Source organism: Dasypus novemcinctus, chromosome 8 (assembly GCF_030445035.2).
Source record: "Dasypus novemcinctus isolate mDasNov1 chromosome 8, mDasNov1.1.hap2, whole genome shotgun sequence".
Classification (NCBI taxonomy): Eukaryota; Metazoa; Chordata; class Mammalia; order Cingulata; family Dasypodidae; genus Dasypus; species Dasypus novemcinctus.
In genome coordinates, this window is record NC_080680.1 from 108,575,066 (window position 1) to 108,600,174 (window position 25,109).

Sequence of the window (25,109 nt, forward strand, 5' to 3'; positions counted from 1 at the left end):
CAATTTACACACACACTAATAGTACACACCCTCCCCAACAATGGCTATTATAACTTATTTATTTATTTATTTCCCCTCCCCCCCACCCCAGTTGTTTGTTCTCTGTGTCTATTTTTGCTGCGTGTTCTTCTTTTTGTCTGCTTCTGTTGTTGTCAGTGGCACAGGAATCTGTGTTTCTTTTTGTCGCGTCATCTTGCTGTGTCAGCTCTCCATGTGTGCAGCCCCATTCCTGGGCAGGCTGCACTTTTTTTCGCGCTGGGCGGCTCTCCTTACGGGGTGCACTCCTTGCACGTGGGGCTCCCCTACGGGGGGACACCCCTGTGTGGCATGGCACTCCTTGCGCGCATCAGTACTGCGCGTGGGCCAGCTCCACACGGGTCAAGAAGGCCCGGGGATTGAACCGCAGACCTCCCATGTGGTAGACGGACGCTGTAACCACTGGGCCAAGTCCGCCTTCCTATTATCACATTTTAATGTTTGAGAACCTAGCAAGTGAAAAACATATTAAACTTCTTTTAATTTTACCTGTGTGATTATTAGTAAAGTTGTTTTCCCCATCCCATTCCACATTTAATGCTTGTTGCAATTCTATGAATCACTCTTTCTATTTATTACCTACTTTTGTATGTTGGAGGTGGTATTTTTCTTCATTATAAGTACTCTTTAGATATCCAGGCACTTAAAATGATAGGGCCATCGAATTTTTCAAATATGTTACAGTTTGTTTCATAGTTCGTTGCTTGGCTTTTCTATTTTGTTATATCTATTGCCACAAAGAAATTTTTTTTTTTTCAAGGTAACATTTGTGTTTATATTGTGGTTTATACTTTAGGCTATACAGTTTTCCAAATTTTTTAGTTATCCTATGCTTTACATTATGGTTTACATTTTTAGTCTGTCATCCCCTTTATGTTTTTGGTGTAATATTACATGTTTTATATCCATCTTTGTGTACTCTTGTGAAACACTTCTTTTTTTTTCTTTTTTTTTTTTTAATTGACTTTGTAATAATATTACATTAAAAATATATATGTGAGGTCCCATTCAACCCCACCCCCCCACCCCCCCTCTCCCCCCCCCCAACAACACTCGTTCCCATCATCATGACACATCCATTGGATTTGGTAAGTACATCTTTGGGCACCTCTGCACCTCATAGACAATGGTTCACATCATGGCCCATACTCTCCTCCATTCCATCCAGTGGGCCCTGTGAGGATTTACAATGTCCGGTGATTACCTCTGAAGCACCATCCAGGGCAGCTCCATGTCCCAAAGACTCCTCCACCTCTCATCTCTTCCTGCCTTTCCCCATACCCATCGTCCACCATGTCCACTTTTCCCAATCCAATGCCACCTCTTCTATGTGGACATTGGATTGGTTGTGTCCATTGCACCTCTATGTCAAGAGGAGGCTCAGATTCCACATGGATGCTGGATGCAATCCTCCCATTTTCATTTGTAATCACTCTAGGCTCCATGGTGTGGTGGTTGTCCTTCTTCAACTCCATCTTAGCTGAGTGTGGTAAGTCCAATAGATCAGATTGTAGGTGCTGGAGTCTGTTGAGGCTCAGGACCTGGCTATCACATGCCACAAAGAAAATTTAAGGCTTTATTTAGTAAAAAAATTTTTTTTAAATTTTGTTCTCATGTTCTTATTATATCTTCCTCACTCAAGATTATAGAAATTTTCTAGTGTATTGTTAAATTTAAATATTTAATCCAGCTGGGATAATTTTTTGCCCTGCTATGTCAAGATGGGTATCTAATATTATTTTATTCATGTGAATAATTATTTCCCAACTTACTTTATTCCCCACTTATTTGAAAATCCACTCTTGCCATTTACTAAATTCCCATGTATAGATAGGTCTATTTCTAGATTCTGCTCTGTTCCATTGATCTATTTGTTTATCCCTTTGCTAGTAACAAACTGTTTAATTACTTTCACACTCTCAATGGGAATAATAACACACCCAGGGGGATAAACTTGCTTCTTGAGGGTTGAAAATATTAGTCTTTCTAATATGTATAGCACAGACATATATATATATATATATATATATATATATATATGTTTTTATTTAGTACATAAACAGGCATATAGCATGTATGTAGTATTAAAATTTTATAGGGGGAAAGTGACTAGGGAAAAAAATGTCTAAAAGGCTCCTTGATGGGGAAGCATAATGAAAGAAAGGTTGAGAAACTGCTCTGGCTTTGCAGTAGGTATATAAGTGCTGATTTCTGGTTATGTCCCCTTTCAATATTTTTCTTTAAAAATTTTTTCTTGTTCTCCTTTTTTTCATTAAAATTTTTATTCAAGTATATAATTAATAAATGAACATACATAAACATAAATGTATGGTAAAAGTTGTGAACTTGCAAAACAGATATGTATAACATCATCCAGGGCTCCCATATATCACCCCACCACCAACACCTTGCGTTGTTGTGAAACATTTGTTACAAATTATTTAAGAGCATCATTGAAAGTATTACCACTAACTGTATAGTTCATATCTTACATTTGGTGTCTTTTCCCTCCAACCCTCCCTATAATTTTTAAATTTTATTTTTAAAAAGATATTTAGATTATATAAATGTTATATAAAAAATATCGGGGAATTCCCATATGCCTTTCTCCCCACACTGTCCACATTTACCCACATTAACAACATCCTTCATTAGTGTGGTACATTCATTGCAATTGATGAACACATTTTTGGAGCATTGCCATTAAGCATGGATTATAGTTTACATTGTAGTTTACATTCTCTCCCACACAATCCTGTAGGTTATGGCAAGATTTATAGTGACCTGTATCTGTCGTTGCAATGTCATTCAGGACAATTCCCAAATCCCGAAAATGCCCCTGTATAACATCTATTTTCCCTCTCTCTGACCTCAGAACCTTCAGTGGCCACTGCCTCCACATCAATGATATCATTTCCATTGCTAGAATCACAATAAGTCTATAGTAGAATACCAGTAAGTCCACTCTCTCCATATTTTATTCCCCAATCCTGAGGATTCTGGGGTGGTGATACCCACTCTACCTCCAAATGAGAAGGGACTTCAGTCCCATAAGGCCAATGGATGGGACTCTCCTGCTTGCAGTTGTAGGCTCTCTCAGTTCCTTTGTATGGTGGTCGTCTCTCGATTCCTCACCTCCTTGTAAGTTGTCCTGGGGAGTCCAATAGACTGGAGAGTAGGTGTTGCAACTCTGCAGAGACTCAGGGCCCAGGTGGCACAGTCCAAATTCAAGTCTCTTCAACATACACCTACCAACTCCAGCACTAACTTTAGGTTCAAATAGAAGGGACAGAAGAGCCATTTGTAGGGAAACCACAACTGAGTCCAACTCTGTCACACTGGGGAGCATAACTCTAAAGTAGGGCTCACTGGCGAGGCATCAAACTCCTGAGCTATCTGCCCTGACCGTAGTGACTGTGTGTCTCCAGAGCCCTCATGAACCCCACTTTTTGGGGTAGTGTCTAATTTGGCAGTCAATGAAGTCCGATCCTGCCAAGATGAGCATAAGCATAACTTCTGGGATGGCCTCCCAACTCACTTTGAAGTCTCTTAGTCATATAAACTCATTTGTCTTTACACTTTCCCCCTTTTGATCAAGGTCTTTTTCCAGTTGCATTGGTATTTGGTGCTTGGTAGTGATCCCTCGGTGCCAGGGAGGCTGGGAGTCATTTCCCACACTGTGGGGAAGTTATTGCATTTATATGCTGAGTTCAGCTTAGAGAGAGGCCACATTTGAGCAACAAGGGGGCTCTAAGGAGGTAAATCTTAGGCACCCTAAAATACTAGGCTAAGTTTCAATTTCATGAGTAAAGGTTCATAAACACAGTCATCAGTATCAAGGGCCCATCAACAGACCATCCTCCTTCACTAGCCTTTGCCTCTGTGCTTGGGGGATTTTTGCTGTTCCATTAGAGAATGTGGCAGAGCTCCCCAGAATGGGAATTCAATATTCTTTTGGTTATTGTGTGAATCTCCACCCACTGTGACAATGCCCCGTGAACTTTGAACACATTTATGTGCCTTATATGTATGCCCAGGTGAACCTCCTCCCTAGTATCCCCCATCACTGACACTTCACATAAATGATCCCCCCTACCACAGTTGTAACCCTTCTGTGACCCAAAACTTCTTAAAAAATGAAGCCAATAGGGAAGCAGACATGGCTCAACTGATAGAGCATCTGTCTACCACATGGAGGGTCCAGGGTTTGATCCCCAGGGCCTCCTGACCCACGTGGTGAGCTGGTCCACGTGCAGTGCTGCCGCATGTAATGAGTGCCATGCGGTGCAGGGGCACCACCATGTAGGGGTGCCCCATGCCCAAGGAGTGCGCCCTGCAAGGAGAGCTGCCCCATGTGAAAAAAGCACAGTTTACCAAGGAGTGGCACCACACACATGGAGAGCTGATGCTGCAAGATGATGCAATAAAAAAGAGATGCAGTTTCCCAGTGCCACCAGATAATGCAAGTGGACGCAGAAGAACACACAGTGAATGGACACAGAGAGCAGACAACAGGGGGAAGGGGAGAGAAATAAATAAAATCAATCTTTAAAAAAAATGAAGCCAATAAAATAGCCAAGTATAATTAATAAGAAAATGAAATAATAATGATAGTTTTAAAAATAAGAAATAAAATACAAAAAAATAAAAAGCCAATTTGAGATAATAAAAAATAATGAAAAAATTTTAAAAAGTTTTTGTTTTTTGCCATTTTGCCTTTCATCACTTTAAGATCTGTTGTTCCATTTTCTTCCATTTATTCCCCAGTGTCTTACTTTTTTCATTTTGTCTTCAGAGAAGTTTTAGGTCACAGCAAAGTCATGTACAGAATATAGGGGACTCTCATACACCCAACATCCTCCCCCTTGTCCCCCTTCCCCTATTAATAACTTTTTATATATGGATGGTCTTGCTATTCTCCTTAATCGTCCCAAAGAATTTTAGCTGTATTTTTTTCCCTTGCATTCTTCTCATTGAGTGGACCTACCTGGTTCTGGGACTTTGACTTTGTGGCTCTTTCTGTCTGATCATTTTTCCTTCAGACCTTGCTGGCTCATTTGCTCACATCCACAGAGAGATCTTCCCTGACCATCCTCAAATGTCACCCCCTCCTCACTTCCGATCCTCATGCAATGTTTTTCTTTATAGTTCTTTCCACCACACAGAATTCTATTATTTATTTACTTGTTTATTTTTTGCCTCTTTCATTGGGATATAAGCTCCCTGAGGGTAGGGACTTTGTTTTCTCAGCACTTTACTCTTGACTCCTGAAGCATGCCTGGCACAAAGTAAGAACTTTCTAAGTAGTCACTGAATGAATGAATGAGTGAACTTAGGAAGTTCCCAAGAGGTCTGCTGGAATTGCTATCAGAAGTACATTACATTTAAGAGAATTGACTTTTTTGTTCATTCAGAAAATGAATGACATTTCTCTCTTTATTTGTCTTCTTCTATGTTCAGAAACTTTTTTCCCCCAATCTTCATGTAAGTCTTGGACATTTCTAGTTAGGTATATTTCTAGGTATTTAAAGTTTGTGCTTTCTCACTCTTGGAGATAGGGATTTTAAAAATCAAAATAATTATAATCAGTTAACACAAGATACTAACTACAATAACAGTAAATCTGCTTTGGTCAGTGGACATGCCCTCCCCCACCCCCATTTTTGCTCATTCCTCAATCTTGAGGGATTTGGGATGATGTCCTCTCTGACTACTTCAGGCTGAGAAGGGCAGTGGAATGAAATTGATTTTCTTGCAAATAAAGATATTCCTTATCCTTCTGGAGGTTAGAAGTCTGACAGCAGCTTCACTGGGCTAATATTAAGGTGTTGCAGGCTTGCATCTATCTCTTCTGGAGGCTCTTGGGGTGAATCAGTTACTTTGTCTTTTGCAGCTTCTAGAGGTCACGTGCATTCCTCTATCTTCAAAGCACACCAGTCCAACCTCTACCGCTGTCCTTGCATCTTTCTCTAGTTTTTATCCTCCTGCCTCCCTCTTATAAGGACCCTTGTGATTACATTGGTTCCATGCAGATAATTCAGGATCATTTATTTCCCCATCTCAAGATACGTCTGCAAAGTCCTTTTGCCATGTAAGGTGACAGATTCACAAGTTCTAGGGATTGGGATATGGCCATCTTTGGGGGGCATTATTCAGGCTACCATACTTGTTCTTGAAGATATATAGATAATTATTAATTTTTGTATGTTCTTGTGTTTGGGTGCACTTTACCAAACTCTGTTGGTTTTCCAATGTTTTGAAACAATTTCCTATTTGTTTTTCAGTTGATTCTCTCAGATTTACAGGAGTTAAATCATCTGTAAATTATGATTGTTGGTTCCTAGTCTTTCTGATATTGAAAACTCATTTATTTCTTGCCTTTTCCTGCATTGTCTAGAATTTTCTGACTAATGCTAATAGCTATGAGACCATGCATCCTTGTATTGTTCTTAACTTTGCTAGAAATTACTTCATTGTTCTGCTGTTAATTATTGTGATTTCTAATAAATACTCTATTACTTTAAGGAAAATACCATCTGTTTCAATTTACTGAGCTTTAATGTGTATTAAATTTATCAACCATTTTAATTATAAAAGTAACCATATGGCTTTTTTCCTCTGACCTATTAATAGCTTTCCCAAGAATGACCATCTCTGCATTCTTGCAATAAATCTTCCCTGGTTATAGTTTATTTTTCTTTGAACACACTGCCTATTTCCATTTGCTAATATTTTATTTAGATTTTTTTGCCTTTATATTAATCAGTGAATTGATACAATGTGTTTAAAAACTGGTTGTGCCATTGTATAGGTTGAGCCATGTGGATTATCTAGTCATGTTGAGCAAACTTGGAAACTTTTCACACTTTTGGAATGGTCTGGAACTATTCGAATAGTATTGGAGTTATTTGTTTCTTGAAGGTTTCATAGATGCAGGGTTCCTTAGGCCACTATTAATAATCTCTAAAACGATCTAGTCAGTAGTAGAGTTGTATTATCCTGTATCATCTACACTTTTTTTATCTGCTCTGTCTTGCAACATTTGAAGTGTAATTTTGGACCTGTGGAGCAGGTTTTCTTTGTGCCAAGTTACCTAATCCATCGACAGGGATCACATCTACCAGCTTGGCTTCACTTATACAGTCCCTTATCACAGGAACCTGTCAGCCCTGAGGATTATACAACAAAACCTGGGCTCCAATGGTACTATCTTTTTTTTCAGGTTATGGGAGTTGTTAAATAGGTGATTAAACTTATTAATCATCACAGTGTTCATATGAACTTCCCAGCAAATCTGCTATATCAATTCCAGTTTAGGTACTGGGTTCATAGTAGTCTGTCTTTGGTTTAAACCAAAAGTGGGGTGGTTTAAACAACAAGAATTTGTTAACTTATAGTTCGGAGGCTAGAAGTCCAAAATCAAGATGTTGGCAAGATCATGCTTTTCCCTGAGTCATTAGCGTTCTCATGATGGCAGTCTTCCATCACATGGTGATGCCCATGATCTCCTCCTGTGGCTTTCTCTGCCTTCTGCCTTCTACTATCCAAGTTTCCTCTCTTTATAAGGCCCCCAGTCATATGGATTAAGACCCACCCTCATTCATTTTGGCCATTCCTTAACTAATAATAGCATCTTCAAAAGGTCCTATTTACAGTTGGTTCATTCCCACAGGAAACACGGATTAAGATTTGAACATGTCTTTTGTGGGGTACATAATTCAACCCCCTACATAGTCTTTATTTTAAAAAATGTGGGGAGTACGCCTCTTACATTAAACTGTACCAAATATGAATCATCTTGTGCTTGGTTACCATGAAACTGAACTGAGGCCAAAAAATGCTTTGATGGGAAGAGATGAGGGAGCCCAAACCAAAAGAAATCCCCCTTTTTTTGCATCATGAAAAGCCTCACTAATAGAAATAGGCTTTTCAGTTCCTCCAGAAGCAATTCTCTGCTGAAATGTTGCTCCCAACCCAGAATTTCCAACTGATGTTTATTTTTGTAAATGAGTATGTCCAAGGTCCTGGAAGATGAATTGCTCTATTAGTAAATCAAGGGAGTTTGCAGTGAGTACATTTGAAGAACTTTTAAGAAATCCTCTGCTTGGTATCTTTTTGATCTTGTATCTTACATCAGGTTTGATAAAAGTTGTGTTTTTTCAGTTACTGTCACTAATTTCTAAATTAAAATATTGCTGAACTAATCCTGTGCAAATCCATATCCTTGGAAAGTACTTCAAGTCAAAGGTAATATTTTTGTAGAGGGTATAAACTGATTTCTCATTATTTTTTCCCTCTGCAGCAAAACAGACAATTGGTAATATTTCAATATTTAATGAAACCTGCCTGAGGTGGAAAAGTATGACGACAGCTGATCTAGAGGAGATGTATTTAGTAAGTTACTTGGTGTTCACTTATTTAGAAATGTTTGCCTTCAGTGGGAGGTTGAGAAAACCAACAAACCTAAACATCTACTTATATAGCTGTCATTATGAATAGAGGATTTACAGTGACAATTGCATTCAGGAGCAGGAAAATGACCACTTCTGTGTATCTGAAGACAGAAACCTTGGGTAGAGATGACTAATGCCATGAGAATGAGTTTGTGCACACAGCCTAGTGCAGAGTATAGGTTCAGGCCATGTCTGTAGGAGGAATCCAAGGGTTTGTGCACATGTGAATCTGTTGATCAGGATCTGAACATGCTGCATGGAGAGTCAGAGGGACCTTGTGAGGTGACATGTGGCTGTGTGCACGAAAGGGAAAGGCCATGGGATGAGCTGCTGCTGCAAAAGGGGGAATATTAAAGACAAATGAGTTCTTATGGCTAAGAGATTTCAAAGTGAGTCTGGAGGTCATTCCAGAGGTTACACTTATGCACGTCTCAGCAGGATCTCCTTGAAAGCCACAGCAAACAGTGGGGCTCCTGAAGGCTCTGGAGACATCTAGACTCTACAGGCAGGGCAGAGAAGCTCAGGAATTTGGCACCATGTCAGTGGGCCCTACTTTGGAATATATGCTCCCCAGGGTAACAGAGTTAGACTCATTTATAATTTCCCTACACATGATTCTTCTGTCCCTTTTATTGGAACCTATAATTAGCACTATACTCATTAAACCTATGTCCCAGAGACTTGAATCTTTGGTCTGTTCATGTGCCAATTGATCCCTGAATCTCAGCAGAGTTTGCAACATCTGCTCTCCAGTTCATTGCACTCGCCCAGGACAACTAACAAGGAGATAATGATGGACAACACCCATCCCCCAAAATAGAAAGTGTCTACAACTGCAAGCAAGACAGTTCCATCCATCTGTTTCAGGAATCTAAACCCTCTCTCAATCAGAAACAGTGGGCATCATCATCCCTAAATCCTCAAGACTGAGGAATGAACAAACATAAGGGGAGAATGCAACTGTGGACTAAAGCAGATTTAGGATTATTCTAGCAATGGAAGAACTTGTATCATTGATATGAAGGCAGTGGCCACCAAAGGTTGTGAGGGGAGAGAGAAGGAAGAATAGGTGTAACATGGAGTACTTTGGGGACATTGGGATTGTCCTGCATGACATTACAATGATGGATACAGGTCATCACATCATACATTTTGTCAGAACCTATAAAATTCTGTGGTGTAAAGTGTAAACTATAGTCCATGATTACTAGCAATGCTTCATTATGTGTTCATCAATTAAAACAAATGTACCACACTTATGAAAGAGTTCATGGAGGAAAGTTTGGGAAGGGGAGGGGGTGGGGATACACACACACGCACACATACACACACACACACACACATTTTTTTTTAGTTACGGGGGCTGGGGACTGATTGAACCTGGGACCTCGTATGTGGGATGCTGATGCTCAACTACTGAGCCATGATGGCTTCCCTGAGTTGTTTTTTTTTCCTTTTGTTTTGCTTGTTGTTTTTTGTTTTTTCAGGAAGCACCAGGAGCTAAACCCAGGACCTCCCATGTGGGAAACAGGCACTCAATCGCTTGAGCCACATCTACTCCCCCCACCCCATATTTTTTATGTAACATTTATGTAATCTAAGGCTTCTTCAAAAATAAAAAAAAATTAACTAGAAAAATAATTAGATGTGCATTTAAAAAAAAAGAAATTAAGTAGGAAGAAAAGGGTATTTTTTGGCTCAGATGCTTGGATGTTGCAGGAAAGTGTATTAGTGGATCAGGATGGGATGCTGGAGGTGGGGGTGGGGTAGGTAAGGGCAGTGGTTGAGCAGAGGAGAAAAATGCTTCCCAAGTTTTACCAGCCCAATGAGGAGTATCCTAATTCAGGTCCTCTTTGGAGAAGCATTTAGCCTGGATTCTTATTTTTCTTTCCAGGGAAACATTCTTTGGCCTTGCTGCCACAGTTTTACCAAAGGTTTTCTCACTGGGCGTGTAAATTGCATGCGAGAGAACAAGAAAAAAGAAGCTTGCCGGTATCAGGGCCTCTTCCCCTTGAGCTTTTTGATTTAAAAATATATATTATACTAATATCCTGTAATTATAATATTTATGGTATTATACCACTCTTAAATGTATATCCCAAAGAATTGAAAGCAGGGACTCAAACCCTAATAGCATTAATCACAATAACCCAAAGATGGGACAACTCACATGGCCATCCACAGATGAATGGATAAACAAACTGTGGTATATCCATAGAATGGAATATTATTCAGTCAAAAAAAGGAATGACATTCTGAAACATGCTACAGCATGAATGAACCTTGAAAACATTATGCTAAATGAAATAAGTCAGACACAAAGAACAAATATTGTATGATTCCATTGATGTGAAATATCTAGAACAGGCAAATTCATAGAGACAGAAAGTAGATTGAAGATTAGTAGGGGTGGGGACGGGAGGATGGGAAATAATTGCTTAATGTGTACCAAGTGTTTGTTTTGGTGGTGTTGGTAACACAATATTGTAACCATAATATAATGTCACTGAATTGTATACTTAAAAATGGTTGAAGTGGAAGGATTTATGTTTATATATGTTACCACAATAAAAACAAAATAGATATATATTTAAGGTATAACACTTATAATGTTTGCTAATTGCATATCATTTGTTGAAGAAACTTTAGAGTGAAGAGGGAGAAAGGCAGGGAGCTTGTGAGACTGGTAGCATGGAGTCATTTCAGCCCCTCAAAAGGCAGCGATTCACCCAGTGAGCTTTTTTTATGTTTCAGTTGCACATTTGGGGCCAGAGGTGGTATCAGAAGGAATTTGCCCAGGAAATAATCTTTAACGTCACTACAAGCAGCCGGGCTCCTGAGATATGCTTGGACCTACAGCCGGGTACCAACTACAGTGTCAGCCTCCTGGCTTTGTCTTCTGGCCTTTCTGTGCTCGTCTCCCTGACAACTCAGATAACAGGTAAATTGAGAGTAACAGCATTTGGCATAATGAAGCAATCACAGACTGTTGATGGGCCAGGATAAGGAGGAACATTATTTCTTTCTATCTTTTCTTTCTCTCTTTTGAACTTTGAGAGTGCAGGAAGGAAATGGAATGGCAGATGGATGCTGAGGTGACTGCAACTGTGATGGTGATATTTTATTTCTTAAAAACATATACGAGGCAAAATGTTGCCATTGATTAAATTTTGGTAGTGTGTACATTAGTGTTGATTAAATTCCTTTGGATGTTTAAAATATTTCATACTTAAAAAATATAAAGGTTTCCTGTTATTGTTTCTTTCTCAGTAACGTATTTAATTCGCATTCTGTTGCAGGTACCTCAAGAATAGGTTACTCTCTGGGGGAAATGCCTGGCAGTCCCACTCACTAGTGGATTCACTTTTTTTTTTTTTAGGCTTTAATTTGCATTTTTTTTAAAAAAGATTTATTTATTTCTCTCCCCTTCTCCCCCCCCCCCCCCCCCCCCGCCAGTTGTCTGCTCTGTGTCCATTCTCTGTGTGGTGTTCTTCTGTGTCTGCTTATATTCTTGCCAGTGGCTCTCGGAATCTGTGTCTCTTTTTGTTGCATCAGCTCTCTGTGTGTGCAGCGTCACTCCTGGGCAGGCTGCACTTTTTTTCACGTGAGCGGCTCTCCTTATGGGGCACACTCCTTGTGCGTGGGGCTCCCGTACACGGGGACACCCCTGCGTGGCACAGCACTCCTTGCGCGCATCAGCACTGCACGTGGGCCAGCTCCACACGGGTCAAGGAGGCCCGGGCTTTAAACTGTGGACCTTCCATGTGGTAGACGGATGCTCTATCCGTTGAGTCAAATCTGCTTCCCTCAATTCACTTTCTACTCATTTCCTCCTCTCTCCTCAAATCTATGACAAATTTTCCCCCATCTCCATTCCCCCAACCTACCAACTCACAGTCTGAGCTAGTGTTCTTGATTCTTATTTCAATGAGAAATTAGAAGTAAAAGTAATCCCACCTCCAAGTCTCCCTTTCCTACCTGCCCTCTTTCCCTTCTGTCCCTTCTCCTACCTAAGGCTACCTCAACTTGTGCATTGAGTCCTGTCCCTTCTTGCCTAGTCATCACTCCCCACCAATAGAGAATCATTCCCGACACTGCACAAACGTGTTGCCACAGCTCCCTTTTTAATGAAAACAAAGAAAAAAACCCCACATCTTTTTACCGCTTGTTCTCTTCCAGCTACTTTGTCCTTTCTTAGTCCCCTTTGACAAGAACACTCCTTGAAAGAATTGTCTGTGTTGTCGGTTTCTCATCCTTTCCTCCTGCTCCCCCTTGACCTCATTCCAATCAGGCATTTGTCCTCACTGCTTTACTGAAAGGGTCTCCGTAACTTCCGTCTTGCCAGATCCACTGTTCTTATCTGATGTTCTCAAAAGCCTTTGTCACTTTGTCCTTCTTGAAAGGGTTTTCCACTTGTCTTTTGATTATTAACATTTTGCTTAACAGTTTATTTTCTTTCTCCCTTATTAGAATGGGAGTTCCTTGGAGGCAGGGATATTGGGCGTGTGTTCTACATGTAAGACCAGTACTGATACATAGCACAGCTAGTGAGTATTTTTTGAACGAATGAGCAAAGAGGCCAAGGCAGGAGTGGCCAGTGGTTGAGATTGGTGGTGAGGAGATGCCTGTTGAGGCAAGAGACTTGAAAGAATTCACCAATTTTGGACTAGAGAGAGAAGCTATGTTCAATTGGGGCATTCCTTCCCATGATCGCTTATTAAAATGAATAGCTGTTCTTGCAGTCTCCTGCTCTTTGGTCCTTGTCATGTTTGGCTGGCTTGTGCATTTCTGATTGAAATCAGCATTTCTTATTTTTCAGGAGGGTGAGTTCATCTAGATGAGATGCTTATATCTTACCTTCTTTTGTAGGCTAAACACAGCCATAGCCCCACAAGTACCCTGTGTCTGCTGCCCATGGCCACCAGGGGACACTGTTGAGCTGTTTAAGTTCATTGAGACTTGGACGCTCAAGAAGTGTTATGACTGCGAGAATTTGCAGTTTTTAAAAAAGCGTGAATATGTTTTTGAGATCTTATGAAAGGATGAAAAAAAAACCCTTTTATTAAAAAAGGTAGGGGGAGCTTTTATGCTGATGTGAAGAGGTATGCCTGATTAGCCATGGCTTGTTTCAGTAAAATCGTGAACTTTTGAATCTTCACAACTATATTAGGTTAAAGATTTGGGCCTGGAAAACACAGCAGCTGATTTCCCAGAATTAAGTGAATGGAATTTCATTTCTGAGCGTCTTACGTTAAACTAAAGTTTACTGATGAGAACAGGATGCAAGCAAGTGCTTTAAATACGTTGCTGACCTCAGAGGAGATGGCAAGTTCTAGGAACGCTGAGGGACAGAGACCCATGTTTCAGAGGAAGCAGGGAATGCACAGGGGAGATGGCCATGCTGCCTTCCGTGTTCTTGACACGCTTCCCTAAGTTGATCTGAATCCTTTGGAATAGCCGTACCATTCGTGCCCCCTTTGGGACAGGGTGGAGAGCAAAGTTTTGTCCCACACATAGATCCCAAAGGCTCAGAAAAGCTTTCACACATCAGTTATGTTGTTTTTTAAGCCAAGTCTAAAAGCTCCTGAGCAAAATTTTCTGCACATAGGGAGAGGGAGAAAACCAGAGAGGAAAGGGGGAGAGGGGCTGGAGAAGAGGTAAGAGAGGGAGGGAAGGGAGTGCGAGCGAGAAGCAAATGCATGTGTAAATGTGAAGGTAAACCAGACTACTTGCACTACACAGCACGGTGACCATTTGAGACTGAACTTTTTTATGGAGGAGAAAAGGGAAAAAGATGTAAAGGAAATCATTCCCTCTAGTTTCTACCGTCAGTACCGAGGCAGGCAACTTCTATGGGACATTTCCCATCGTAACTACATTCATGATAAGCAAAAGAGAAGGTGTTTTTTCAGCTGCTTAGAAAAACAACTGAGAACACAGGCATGTCCCAAGCATTACCAGAGAGTCACTTTAAGAACGAGGTCAGCTCTGGTTCCCCGATGGGCAACCCCTGTCACCGACACCGCCTCTCTCACGACTGTGTCCTGGTGTGTGTATGTGTTTTGAGTTCTGCCTTGGGCATCTCTTCCTCTCACAAGCCATCTGAGGACACTGCGCTCCTGGTTCCTCAGGGAGAGCACCCTCTCCAGCTGGTCCCTGGATACCAACTTACCCTCGGAGACCCCCTTCTCCCCACCTCATCCTCTGGGGGTGGAGGGAGGAACTGCACCAGGTAATGGGGCCCTTTCTCCAATTTTCTTCCACTTTGTCCCATGCCTCTTAAATAAAGTTCTCCGTGCACATGGGTTCTTTGATGTAATCTAACATTAGGTCAGGCCCAGAGGGGGCATGTATGCCATGTCATACCTCTATTTCTGTCCTTCCCAGAAATCTCCAAACTGTTTTGTGACTTCAAATTAAGCCCCACCCTTCCAAGGAAGTGAATCTGTGGGGATGGGTGTCTCCCAACTCCTCTCGCTGAAAGCATCTGACTCCTAGGTCAGGTCCCACTGAGGCATGATGTACCACAGCGGAGAGGGGCCGGCTGGCTGCCTTCTATTCTTGTACTAACTGTAGCCTTTACAAAATGTAAACAGGTAGGTTTTCTGAGAGCAGAAACCAAAAAACCAGGCTTTCTTTGTGTGGTGGGAATGGGGGAGCATCTTAGTTTGCCAGGGCTGCCGTAACAAAAATAACAGACTGGTCGGCTTAAACAACAGGAATTTATTCTCACACGGTTTTGGAGGCGAGGAGCCCAACATCGAGGTATCTGCAGGCCGCTCCTTCCCTGAAGGCTGTAGCGTCCTGGTGGGGACTTGCTGTCACTCAGTCTTCGCACAGTGGTCTGTCTCTGTCTGTCTCCTGTGGCTGCTCTTTCCGTGTCCACATTTCATCCGTCCTTCTGGGTTAAGGCCCACCATGTTTCAGTTTGTCCTCATCCTAATAGGATTTTCAAACTCATTCATAGCATGGGCGGGTGGGGTGTGGCCTTAGCCTGGAACATGTCTTGGTGTGACATATGAGTCAGACTACTGCGGGGAGGGCCATGCAGAGACTTAGCAACTCAATTCAGCAACTAGTTATTGACTGGTTATCTATCAAGGCCTTAGCTAAGTGCTGATGGACACATAAAGATGAAAAGAAAATCGTTCCTTCTCCCTGGAGGTCACAGTCTCATAACTTTCATTCATAGGGAAATGCATCTAGCCTTGTGGAGTCACATTACTTGGAGCAGACTCTGCCATCCTGTTGCCATCAATTTCAGGTTCTCAGGCTTGGGTGTATCTGGGAAGTGCCTAAGGCTGAGAAACAAACCATGGTAGTGTCTTTATTTATCTTCCTACTTTTTATTATAGAAATTTCAGAAAAGTAGCTTTGTGTCATGCTCTCAGGCAGTGGAATTGTGTCTTTTTTTTTTAAGGTACTGGGACAGAGGATTGAACCCGGGACCTCATATGTGGGAGGCCGGCACTCAACCCTGAGCCACATTGGCTCCCTGGAATTGTGTTTTATTTCCTTGGGTTTACTTTGAAATTTACAGTTTAAGATTGGGGACTGGGCTTAGTTTTGGTGCAGATAAAATTTTCTTCCGTTTTTGGTTCCGTTTGTTCATGTTGGTGGGTTTTAGATAGTGGAAATTTTTTTTTTAAATAAGCTTTTTTTTTTACTCTTGTAAATAGCTTGGAGTTGAACAACTTTTTATTAAAAACTGCCAAATTTTTTTTTTAATATTTATTTTTTTATTTTCCTCCCCTCCCTGCCCCATTTGTCTGTTCTCTGGGTCAGCGGCACGGGAATCTGTGTTTCTTTTTGTTGCTTCATCTTGTTGTGTCAGCTTTCTGTGTGTGCGGTGCTATTCTTGGACAGGCTGCACTTTCTTTCGCACTGGGCAGCTCTCCTTATGGGGCGCATTCTTTGCGCGTGGGGCTCCCCTATGCAGGGACACCCCTGCGCGGCACGGCACTTCTTGCGCGCATCAGCACTATGCATGGGCCAACTGCACACCAGTCAAAGAGGCCCGGGGTTTGAACTGCGGACCTCCCATGTGATAGACGGACGCCCCACGTCTGCTTCCCTTCGATAGTGGAATTTTAACACACACTCTTGCTACCTCCTTTCTCGTATTGATTTTTATTAGTTTGCCTATATTAATGATATTACTCTTTGGTCATACATATTACAAATTTTCCCCCAGGTTCTTCACTCTTTAATTTTCTTTTCAATATATGTTTCTTGGTATTTAGACATTTTAAAATGTCATGTAATCAATTCAATTGATTCTTTCTTTGTAGTTTTTGTCTCTGGTTATGACCAGAATGGCCTTCCTGACCCTGAAATCAGATAAATTTTTTTTTTTTAAGATTTATTTATTTATTTAATTCCCCCCTCCCCTGGTTGTCTGTTCTCTGTGTCTATTTGCTGCGTCTTGTTTCTTTGTCCGCTTCTGTTGTCGTCAGCAGCACAGGAAGTGTGGGCGGCGCCATTCCTGGGCAGGCTGCACTTTCTTTCGCGCTGGGCGACTCTCCTTACGGGGCACACTCCTTGTGAGTGGGGCTTCCCTACGTGGGGGACACCCCTGCGTGGCACGGCACTCCTTGTGCGCATCAGCACTGCACATGGGCCAGCTCCACACGGGTCAAGGAGGCCCGGGGTTTGAACTGCAGACCTCCCATGTGGTAGATGGATGCCCTAACCACTGGGCCAAGTCCGTTTCCAATGAAATCAGATAAATTCTTACTCTTTAATATTTTCTTGTGCTTCGTTAATAGTTTTGCTTTTTACATTAAAACAATTTGATCCATTTGGAATTGGTTTTGCAGTATGGTATGAAATTTACATGATAATTTTTCTCTAAATGATAAACTGTTTTCTCCTCACCTTTCAAAATATCATCCTTGTCACACACTGTACTCTTATTTTTCATTTGGGTCTGTTTCTAGACTGTCTTACTTGTTCCATTGCTTTGCATGTCCTCTCCTTGTAGCTGACTATTTTAACTCTTGTAATTTCATAATTAATATTTTATAGGGCAGGTTCTCTTTCATTACTTTTCTCTGCATTCTTTAAAGTTTCACGTGGCAGCTCCCAGTATTTTCCTCTGCCTTTGCTTCTAGCAGACCCATTGATATTGTCAATACTTAGAAATGTACTGAGGGTCTCCCTTCTGGTTCTTTTTTCTGTCTTGCATACCCAAAGTGACAAAACTACAGTTTCCAGCCTGGACATGACCCATTTCTTGCCTTGGGTCTGATTTGGTCTAAATCGGTAATGCAGCTAATGGAAAAGAGAGCAGATTTGCCAAGGCCAGCAGCTTGGAAGACAGGAAACAGCCCTTGGGAAAATCTGGCTAGACTTCAAGGTTATCTCATCTCAAAAGGTGGTCAAGAACCAGCCTAATGAGGTCTTTTGTGCAAGAGAGAGAAAAAAATAGACTTTTAAAAATATAATGTGGGGAGGGCCTTAGGCCAGAAGAGCACTGTCCAGAAGGCACATGTCGACTGAATCAGCGGGACGAGGGGCCACATTTCTAACTGCAGGAGTGATGCCAGGGCGACCGGGCATGTACCCAACGGGGGAGGTTTCTTCTGCTCCTTTCAGGTGTCCACCTTCTCCGTGCTCAGTGAGCACTTTGTTCTGCTCTTACCCAGGGCCACAAGATACTGGGTGGGTTTTAAAAGTGTAGCCAAGAGATTAGAGGATCTAGAATTCCTAATCTCAGAGAAGAGCAAACAGAGGCATACTTAAAAAGAGATTGAGGGAAGTTTTCACACAGAAAAGAGCCAGCAGTTAATCTCCCTTTGGGTCGAGAACAGGAAATGTGTGATAAAAAACACCTCACTGTGACAACAAAACGGTCACAAAGGGAGTTTCTTTGGTGGCTTGCAGGCCCGAGGGCAGTAATTTTCAAACTGGAAGGGGCACATTCCCTGGAGGGTGGTGGTAGGGGCTTTTCAAAGGGCAACCCCATCCCTTGACTTCCTCAAGTGTGCCAGTTTCGGCATCTCTCCTTGGGGCACTTCTTAAAACACTGGAGACTTTCAGCGCCTTAGTGTGACTTGACTGTAAGCTGGGCTTTGTCAGGTGATTTCCTGGGATTCCAGACAAACCACAGTTTTATTATTTTTATTTTTTTAAAGATTTATTTATTTATTTCTCTCCCCTTCCCTCCCACCCCGTTGTCTGTTCTTTCTATTTGCTGTGTCTTCTTCTTTGTCCGCTTCTGCTGTTGTCAGCGGCATGGGAATCTGTGTTTCTTTTTGTTTCATCATCTTGTTGTGTCAGCTCTCCCTGTGGGCGGCACCATTCCTGGGCAGGCTGCACTTTCTTTCATGCCAGGTGGCTCTCCTTATGGGGCGCACTCCTTGCGCGTGGGGCTCCCCTATGTGGGGGACACCCCTGCGAGGCACGGCACGCCTTGCGCACATCAGCACTGCGCATGGGCCAGCTCCACACGGGTCAAGGAGGCCCGGGGTTTGAACCGCAGACCTCCCATGTGGTAGACGGACGCCCTAACCACTGGGCCAAGTCCGCTTCCCTAAACCACAGTTTTATGAAAAACATCATCTATGTGACCTCTATCTGGTTGACTTTGGAAGAAATTCTAGATTTAAGAGTATGGGGGGCTCTCCCTCTTCCACCAGGTCTTAAATGCTTGGGTCTCTCTCCTGGTGGTCTCTCCTGGGTTCTCATTTCTTCTCAGACCCAGCTTCCCCACCTCCCCCACCCGGGACAGCCGTGCCCACACCTGCCTCGAGCTGCCAACATCTGCCACCACCGCTTGCTCCTAGGCTTCGATCTGCATTTCTAACTGCACTTCCAACTCAACAGGTCTAGAAGTGAGTTCTTGGACTTTCCCTCCAGACCTCAGGTGAATGACATCACCACTATCTCAGGCACCAGGAGCAGAACCCCAGGGTCCTTCTTTTTTCTTATCTCTGGTCACACTCTGCTCGTCTCTCCCCAAGCACCTCTTTCATCACTTCCTTCTTCTCCATTTTTGGTGCCATCCCTTGCATCAGATCTTAGGTGGCTCTTACCTAGCTTGCTGGGAACCTATGCTTATCTCTGTGCAATTCACCCTCCAACCAGCTGTCAAAATTGTATTTCTAAAGCACAAATCTAAAAAAAACCCAAACACCTGAAACAGCTCCTCATTATTTCCAGGCCTCCAGCTCTGACCCTCAACCCACCCCTCTAACCCCATCTCCCACCTCCTCTGCTGGAAGCCATCCTCTCAGCCACTCTGAACTAGTGTAGTTTTCTGAGGGCTCACTCTCTCTCTCTCCACTTGTTTACAAAGCTGCCTTCCCTGTCAGACTTGGATTCCTGGAAAGCAGAAACCCTGTCCTCGGTGACAGTCTCCCCAGCCTCACATGAAGCCTATGCAGAGAGGTGGCTAATAAATGTGTGCTGAACGGGGATTTATGAAAACATTAAAACTGTCAAGGTCTAGGTAGGCTAAAATTTTATTTATTATAATTTGGGATTGAGGGTTTCTGCTCCCAACCTGTTTTCCAGCAGATAAACCGAGTCTTGAGCATCTATTTTATTCTCCTAGGCCTTAACGTCACAGTTGGCTTTTTTTTGTTTTTTGTTTTCCTAAGGTCAAGGGAGGCATTAATCTTTTGTGGTTTTGGTCTTTCTCTCTCTCCCTGTTGAGGTGATACAGTGATAGACTTTCAATAGGGATGATTTAGTCCAGGGTCTGATTAAGGTGGATCTTCCTGCTGTTTTCACTGCATCCACCACTCCAAGGTTTTGGGGGTCTGCTTGAAAGATCAGATCCCGGGACTGGCTGACTCTCCACCTAGCTCAGCAGAAGAGTTCCCCAAGTGCACAGCTGTGTTCTGCTCTTCAGGAGAACCTCAGGCTGCTGATTGTAAGTCTCTATTAGTCAGGGCTCTTTGGGTTGCAAGTGACAGAAACCCAGCTCACACCACTTAAGCAAGTGGCGTTTGTAGGATCACAGAACTGGGAAGTCAAGAATGGCTCTTGCTTGGGGCAGAGCTACAAATGACAGCATCAGAGCCTGTCTTTCAGCTCTTATGGACAGGCCTGGGGAGATGGACTATGGATTCCTGGCCTACCTAGTATTTACAACTTACTGTCCAAGATGCTCAAATCTCCTAAAATTAAACAGTTGCTTTCCTGGACCAACCCTGTAATTCAGGGGAATGGCGATCCCTGAGCCAGGGACCAGGGGAGTTGGAGCCCTGTGAATGATTGCCTTGTACGAACTGTATGAGAACAGGGAGGAGCTGTCTCCCACAGGAAAAGGGCCACTGAGCACATAAAACAAATTAACTGTGTAATGCATAAAAAGACTTGGAGAATCCCATCTCCAACGACTTTACTTGGTGACAGTCTCCCCAGCCTCACATGAAGCCTATGCAGAGAGGTGGCTAATAAATGTGTGTTGAACGGGGAATATGTGTTTCTCCCAGGCTAATCTTCCTTTAGCTTCCTGTTCATTCAGCAGAACCCTTCTGCAGCACTGATTTAGGGACACGGCCTCTGGTTTATGTTGCTACCCTTGGTCCCATGGGGGAATTTCCTTGAGATGTTACAGACCCTGACACAGTCAGAGCCACCTGAATAGCATTTTCTGTGCACTAGAGCTGGGCAGGAGTTGGGCCTGTCTCCATGACCTCCCTTCCTGGAGTCTCTCTCGAGTTCTTGTCCCTTTGAGTACCTGTTAAGTAAGGGATCCTTGGTCTATGCCATCCCTAGCCCTTCTGACCTCAGGCTGGGGTGGCGTGGGTGTCCCTCATTCCTTCCTTGTAGTTCTAGGTTTCCTGTTTTAGGCCATCGTTTATTCTCAGGCAAAATGAACACAACCAATGCCAAAACATGGCAGTGTGGCAAAGTTGACTTTGGAGCCAAATTGACTTGGGTCCCATATTTGACTTCACCGTCTTCTAGTGGTGTGACTTAACTCGACTGAACCTTGATTTCCTCATCAGTAAATAGAAATGATTGTCACAAAGAGCAGCATTCCCGGCGTAATACTTGGCACACAGTAGGTGTGGCTCAAATGATACTGTGAAAGGAGCCTGCACTGAGGGCTCCTGTATTCCAGGCACTGTCCTAAACTCTCTACTTGTATTGACTCATTAATACCCTCTACAAGCTGATGAGATAGGGGTGATTTTTACCCCTGTTTTACAGATGAGGCAGATGGAGGCTTAAGTGGTGGAATGACAAGTATTAACCCAGAGTGGGTGATCTCACCCACTACATTATTGGAATTATTTCTGCAGCTTATTCTAGTCCAGCTTCTTTGACGTGAGCCACAGTAGATAAACCATTGGCTCCACAGTGATTGTAGCAAGTGAATTCTTTTCCAGGAGTTGAGGTATTTGTAATATCTTTCTGGATGCAGTGTTTTAAAAGTGGATTTTATTAGTTCACTCAAAAGTAATAAAAACCTGCTCGATCAATTCAGTGTAGTTCAACGTTCAAGAGAGCACAAGGTGAATAAGAGAAGCATATAGTAGAGCATGGGTTCAAATCCTGGCTCTACCTCTTGCTAGCTGTGTGCATTAGGACAAGTTACTTCATCTTTCCTCACTTCAGTTTTGTCATTTATAAAATGAGGTTTTCAGAGGTAATAATCATACCTGTTCTGCCTATGAATTTAGAGTAATCAAAAAATATGTACACAAGAGTCAGATAGGGCTCAAATTATGAGTTTTGTTGCTGGTGGAACTGGCTTGGGTCTGAGGCCAAAACAAAGCTTTCTGGAATGTCCTTCCACTTCAAAATGTTGGACCCCAACTACAGGGCAAACAGAGCTGGTTTCGGACTTGCCTCAAGATGCCAGGCCTGGGTCCTTGATCTGAGTTTGCCTGGTGATGAGAGCAGGAGAAGAAATTACCAGGCCCGCATGCAGACTAACCCTCACACCCCCTGAAAAAAAAACCAAAAAACCAAAAAAAACACAAAAGGAACTAAAAAAAAAAAACAAAAGAGGGTAGGGGGACATATGGAAGAATAACCAAACTCTAACTGCCTCACAAATCGGAGGAATTAAAGGACAGGAGGAAAGTCTTCTCCTAATACTTCAGAGAGGGAAGATGTTCCTACCTTGTGGGTCAAAGTAGGAATGTTGAGAGCGGGAGAAAATGATTGCTTCCAGAAATTTTATCCACTTGATAACATTGTTGAGAAGATTAAATGAGACGAAGCTTCTATAGGGCACAGCCAGTGCATGTGGTTAATGCCCAGGACATCCTAGCTGCATTACCCACAACGTGGAATGCCAGTAGATGCATTTACACAGTGAATGTATTTGCCAGTTAGATGTCAGAATGCTGGTGTCAGCCAGTCAGTATATTCTCCTCCCAACAGAAAAACCTATTTGGGAAGTCTGGTTTCTGGGGAGGGCAAACTAATAGTAAAGAGAGCTCTGTGATTATAAAGGATATAGAGGTCTGATGTGCTCGTCTCCCCCACCTCCCCCCAAATAGGAACCTGCTTGTCAAGCAGGCTATAATGCCCACTGGTGTCCACCCTTCACCAGTGCTGGGTGTGCTCGGGGCCCCTGTGAGAACCACTTTGTGCTTTTACTTGTTCTGACTGCACCCTTTTACTTCTTTTCAATGTGGTTTCAGAGCCTCCTCTTCCGGACGTAGAATTTTTTACAGTGCATGGAGGACCTCTACCACATCTGAGACTGAAGAAAACCAAGGAGAAAAATGGACCTATCAGGTCAGTAGCTGCATTTTTTCCACAGGTGCCCATGATACCCATGGAGTGTTTTGGAAACTTTGATTTCAAAGGAGACTTCTCTGTGGGTTGCTTTACTCAGTTGTTGAGGCAATGGAGTCAAGGCTTTGTTTTTTGTTTCCCTTGGACCTCTAATTCCAACCAGCACCCTTCCAAAAGAATAGAGTCACTTTTAAGGGACCAGAGACAGGCAATTGGACATCCTGGCTTAAGAACTTAAATCCACCCACTTGGTGACTGGACAAGCATTGGTTGAGTGCCTTGGACATGTCAGACATTTTCTTTGGCACTCACAGCTCAGAGTAATCCTTTAGTGATGCTGGCTTGGGAGCATCATTTCCTTTACAAAAACCAGAATATATTACCCTTTATTTAAGACTGATCTTCGGTTATGTGTAATGGTTTTGAAAGAGTCGTTAGATAATTCCTTTTATAATTCACATATTGAGTTATGAGCAAGACACTGAGTAGTTAATGACTGCTTCTGGGATTCCAGGCAGTATTAAGAAAGAATTAATATACCTCAATTGGAGGAATATGCTGTTAAATCAAGTATTTTATTCACAAAGGATTAGGAAAATAGAACTCTCCCCTTTTCTAGAGGGGAAAATTGAGATTCATTCAGAGAAACCATGCACAGGAACAGCTCCAGGATATGACAGTCATTTTTTTTTTTTTTAGAGGTGCTGGGGATTGAACCCAGGACCTTGTACATGGGAAGCAGGTGCTCAGCCACTTGAGATACATCTGCTCCCCCTGACAGTCTCTTGACTTAACCTAACATTGCCTATGTCTCTTCTGATACTTCGGTCTAATGACCCCTCTGTATAAACGAGGTTAAAAAATGTGATCAATAAAATACACTACATGAATAGAATGAAGGAAAACAAATACATTATCATCTTGACACAGAGAAAGAATTTGATATAATCCAACATCCTTTCAAGATGAAAACACACACACAAACTAAGAATATAAAGAAACTTCCTCAACATGATAAAAGGGCATTTATGAAAAACCCACAGCTAACATCATAGTCATTGATAATAGAATGACTGTTTTCCTCCAAAGATCAGGAACAAGACAAGGCTGTCTGTTTCCATCACTATATTCAAAATTGTACTGGAATTTTTAGCCAGAACAATTAGGCAAGATAAAGAAATAATGGACATCCAAATTGGAAAGGAAGAAGTAAAACTGTCTAGATGCACAGATGACATTATACAGATATAGGAAATCCCAAGGAGTCTACCAAAAAACGACTAAAGCTAATAAAATTCGCAGAATAAGAGATAATATTTGTAAGTGATAGAGTCTAGTATTCAAAATATGTAAAGCACTCCTACAACGTAACAATAAAGAGAAACAATCCAATTTAAAAATGGGCTAAGGACTTAGACATTTCTCCAAGAAGATATACCAATGACCAATAATCACACAAAAAGATGCTGAACATCATTAATCATTAGGGAAATGCAAATCAGAAGTCCAATGAGGTACCACTTCATACCTACTAGGATGGCAATAATAATAATAATAATGATAATAATAATAATAATGGAAAATAACAAGTGTTGAGAGGTGTAGTGGAATTGAAATCTTTGTATATTGCTCAAGAGAGTGTAAAATAGTTCAGCCATTATGGAAAACAGTTTGGCAGTTTCTCAAAAAGTTAAATATAAAGTTACTATATGACCCAGCAATTCCACCCCTAGGTACTTTCCCAGAGGAACTGATTCAAACAAATACATGTACACGCATACTTATATCAATACTATTCACAGTAGCCGAAAGGTAGAAACAGCCCAAATATCCATCACCAGATGGATGGATAAATCAATTGTGATCTAGCCATACAATGCAATGGAATAGTATTCAGCCATAAAAAGGAAC

At 42.1% G+C, this 25,109-nt stretch overlaps 1 protein-coding gene across 4 annotated transcripts in view; it reads left to right on the forward strand.

Moving 5' to 3' along the window:
• SUSD1 (sushi domain containing 1) overlaps positions 1 to 25,109 on the forward strand; it is a 174,680-nt gene that overhangs the window by 105,515 nt on the left and 44,056 nt on the right. For all 4 annotated transcript variants that reach the window (XM_058302538.2, XM_058302539.2, XM_058302540.2 and 1 more), the window contains 3 exons: positions 8,339 to 8,430; positions 11,244 to 11,430; positions 23,102 to 23,198. In XM_058302538.2, the coding sequence (XP_058158521.1) occupies positions 8,339 to 8,430; positions 11,244 to 11,430; positions 23,102 to 23,198 (376 nt within the window). The remainder of the gene's footprint in view (positions 1 to 8,338; positions 8,431 to 11,243; positions 11,431 to 23,101; positions 23,199 to 25,109) is intronic.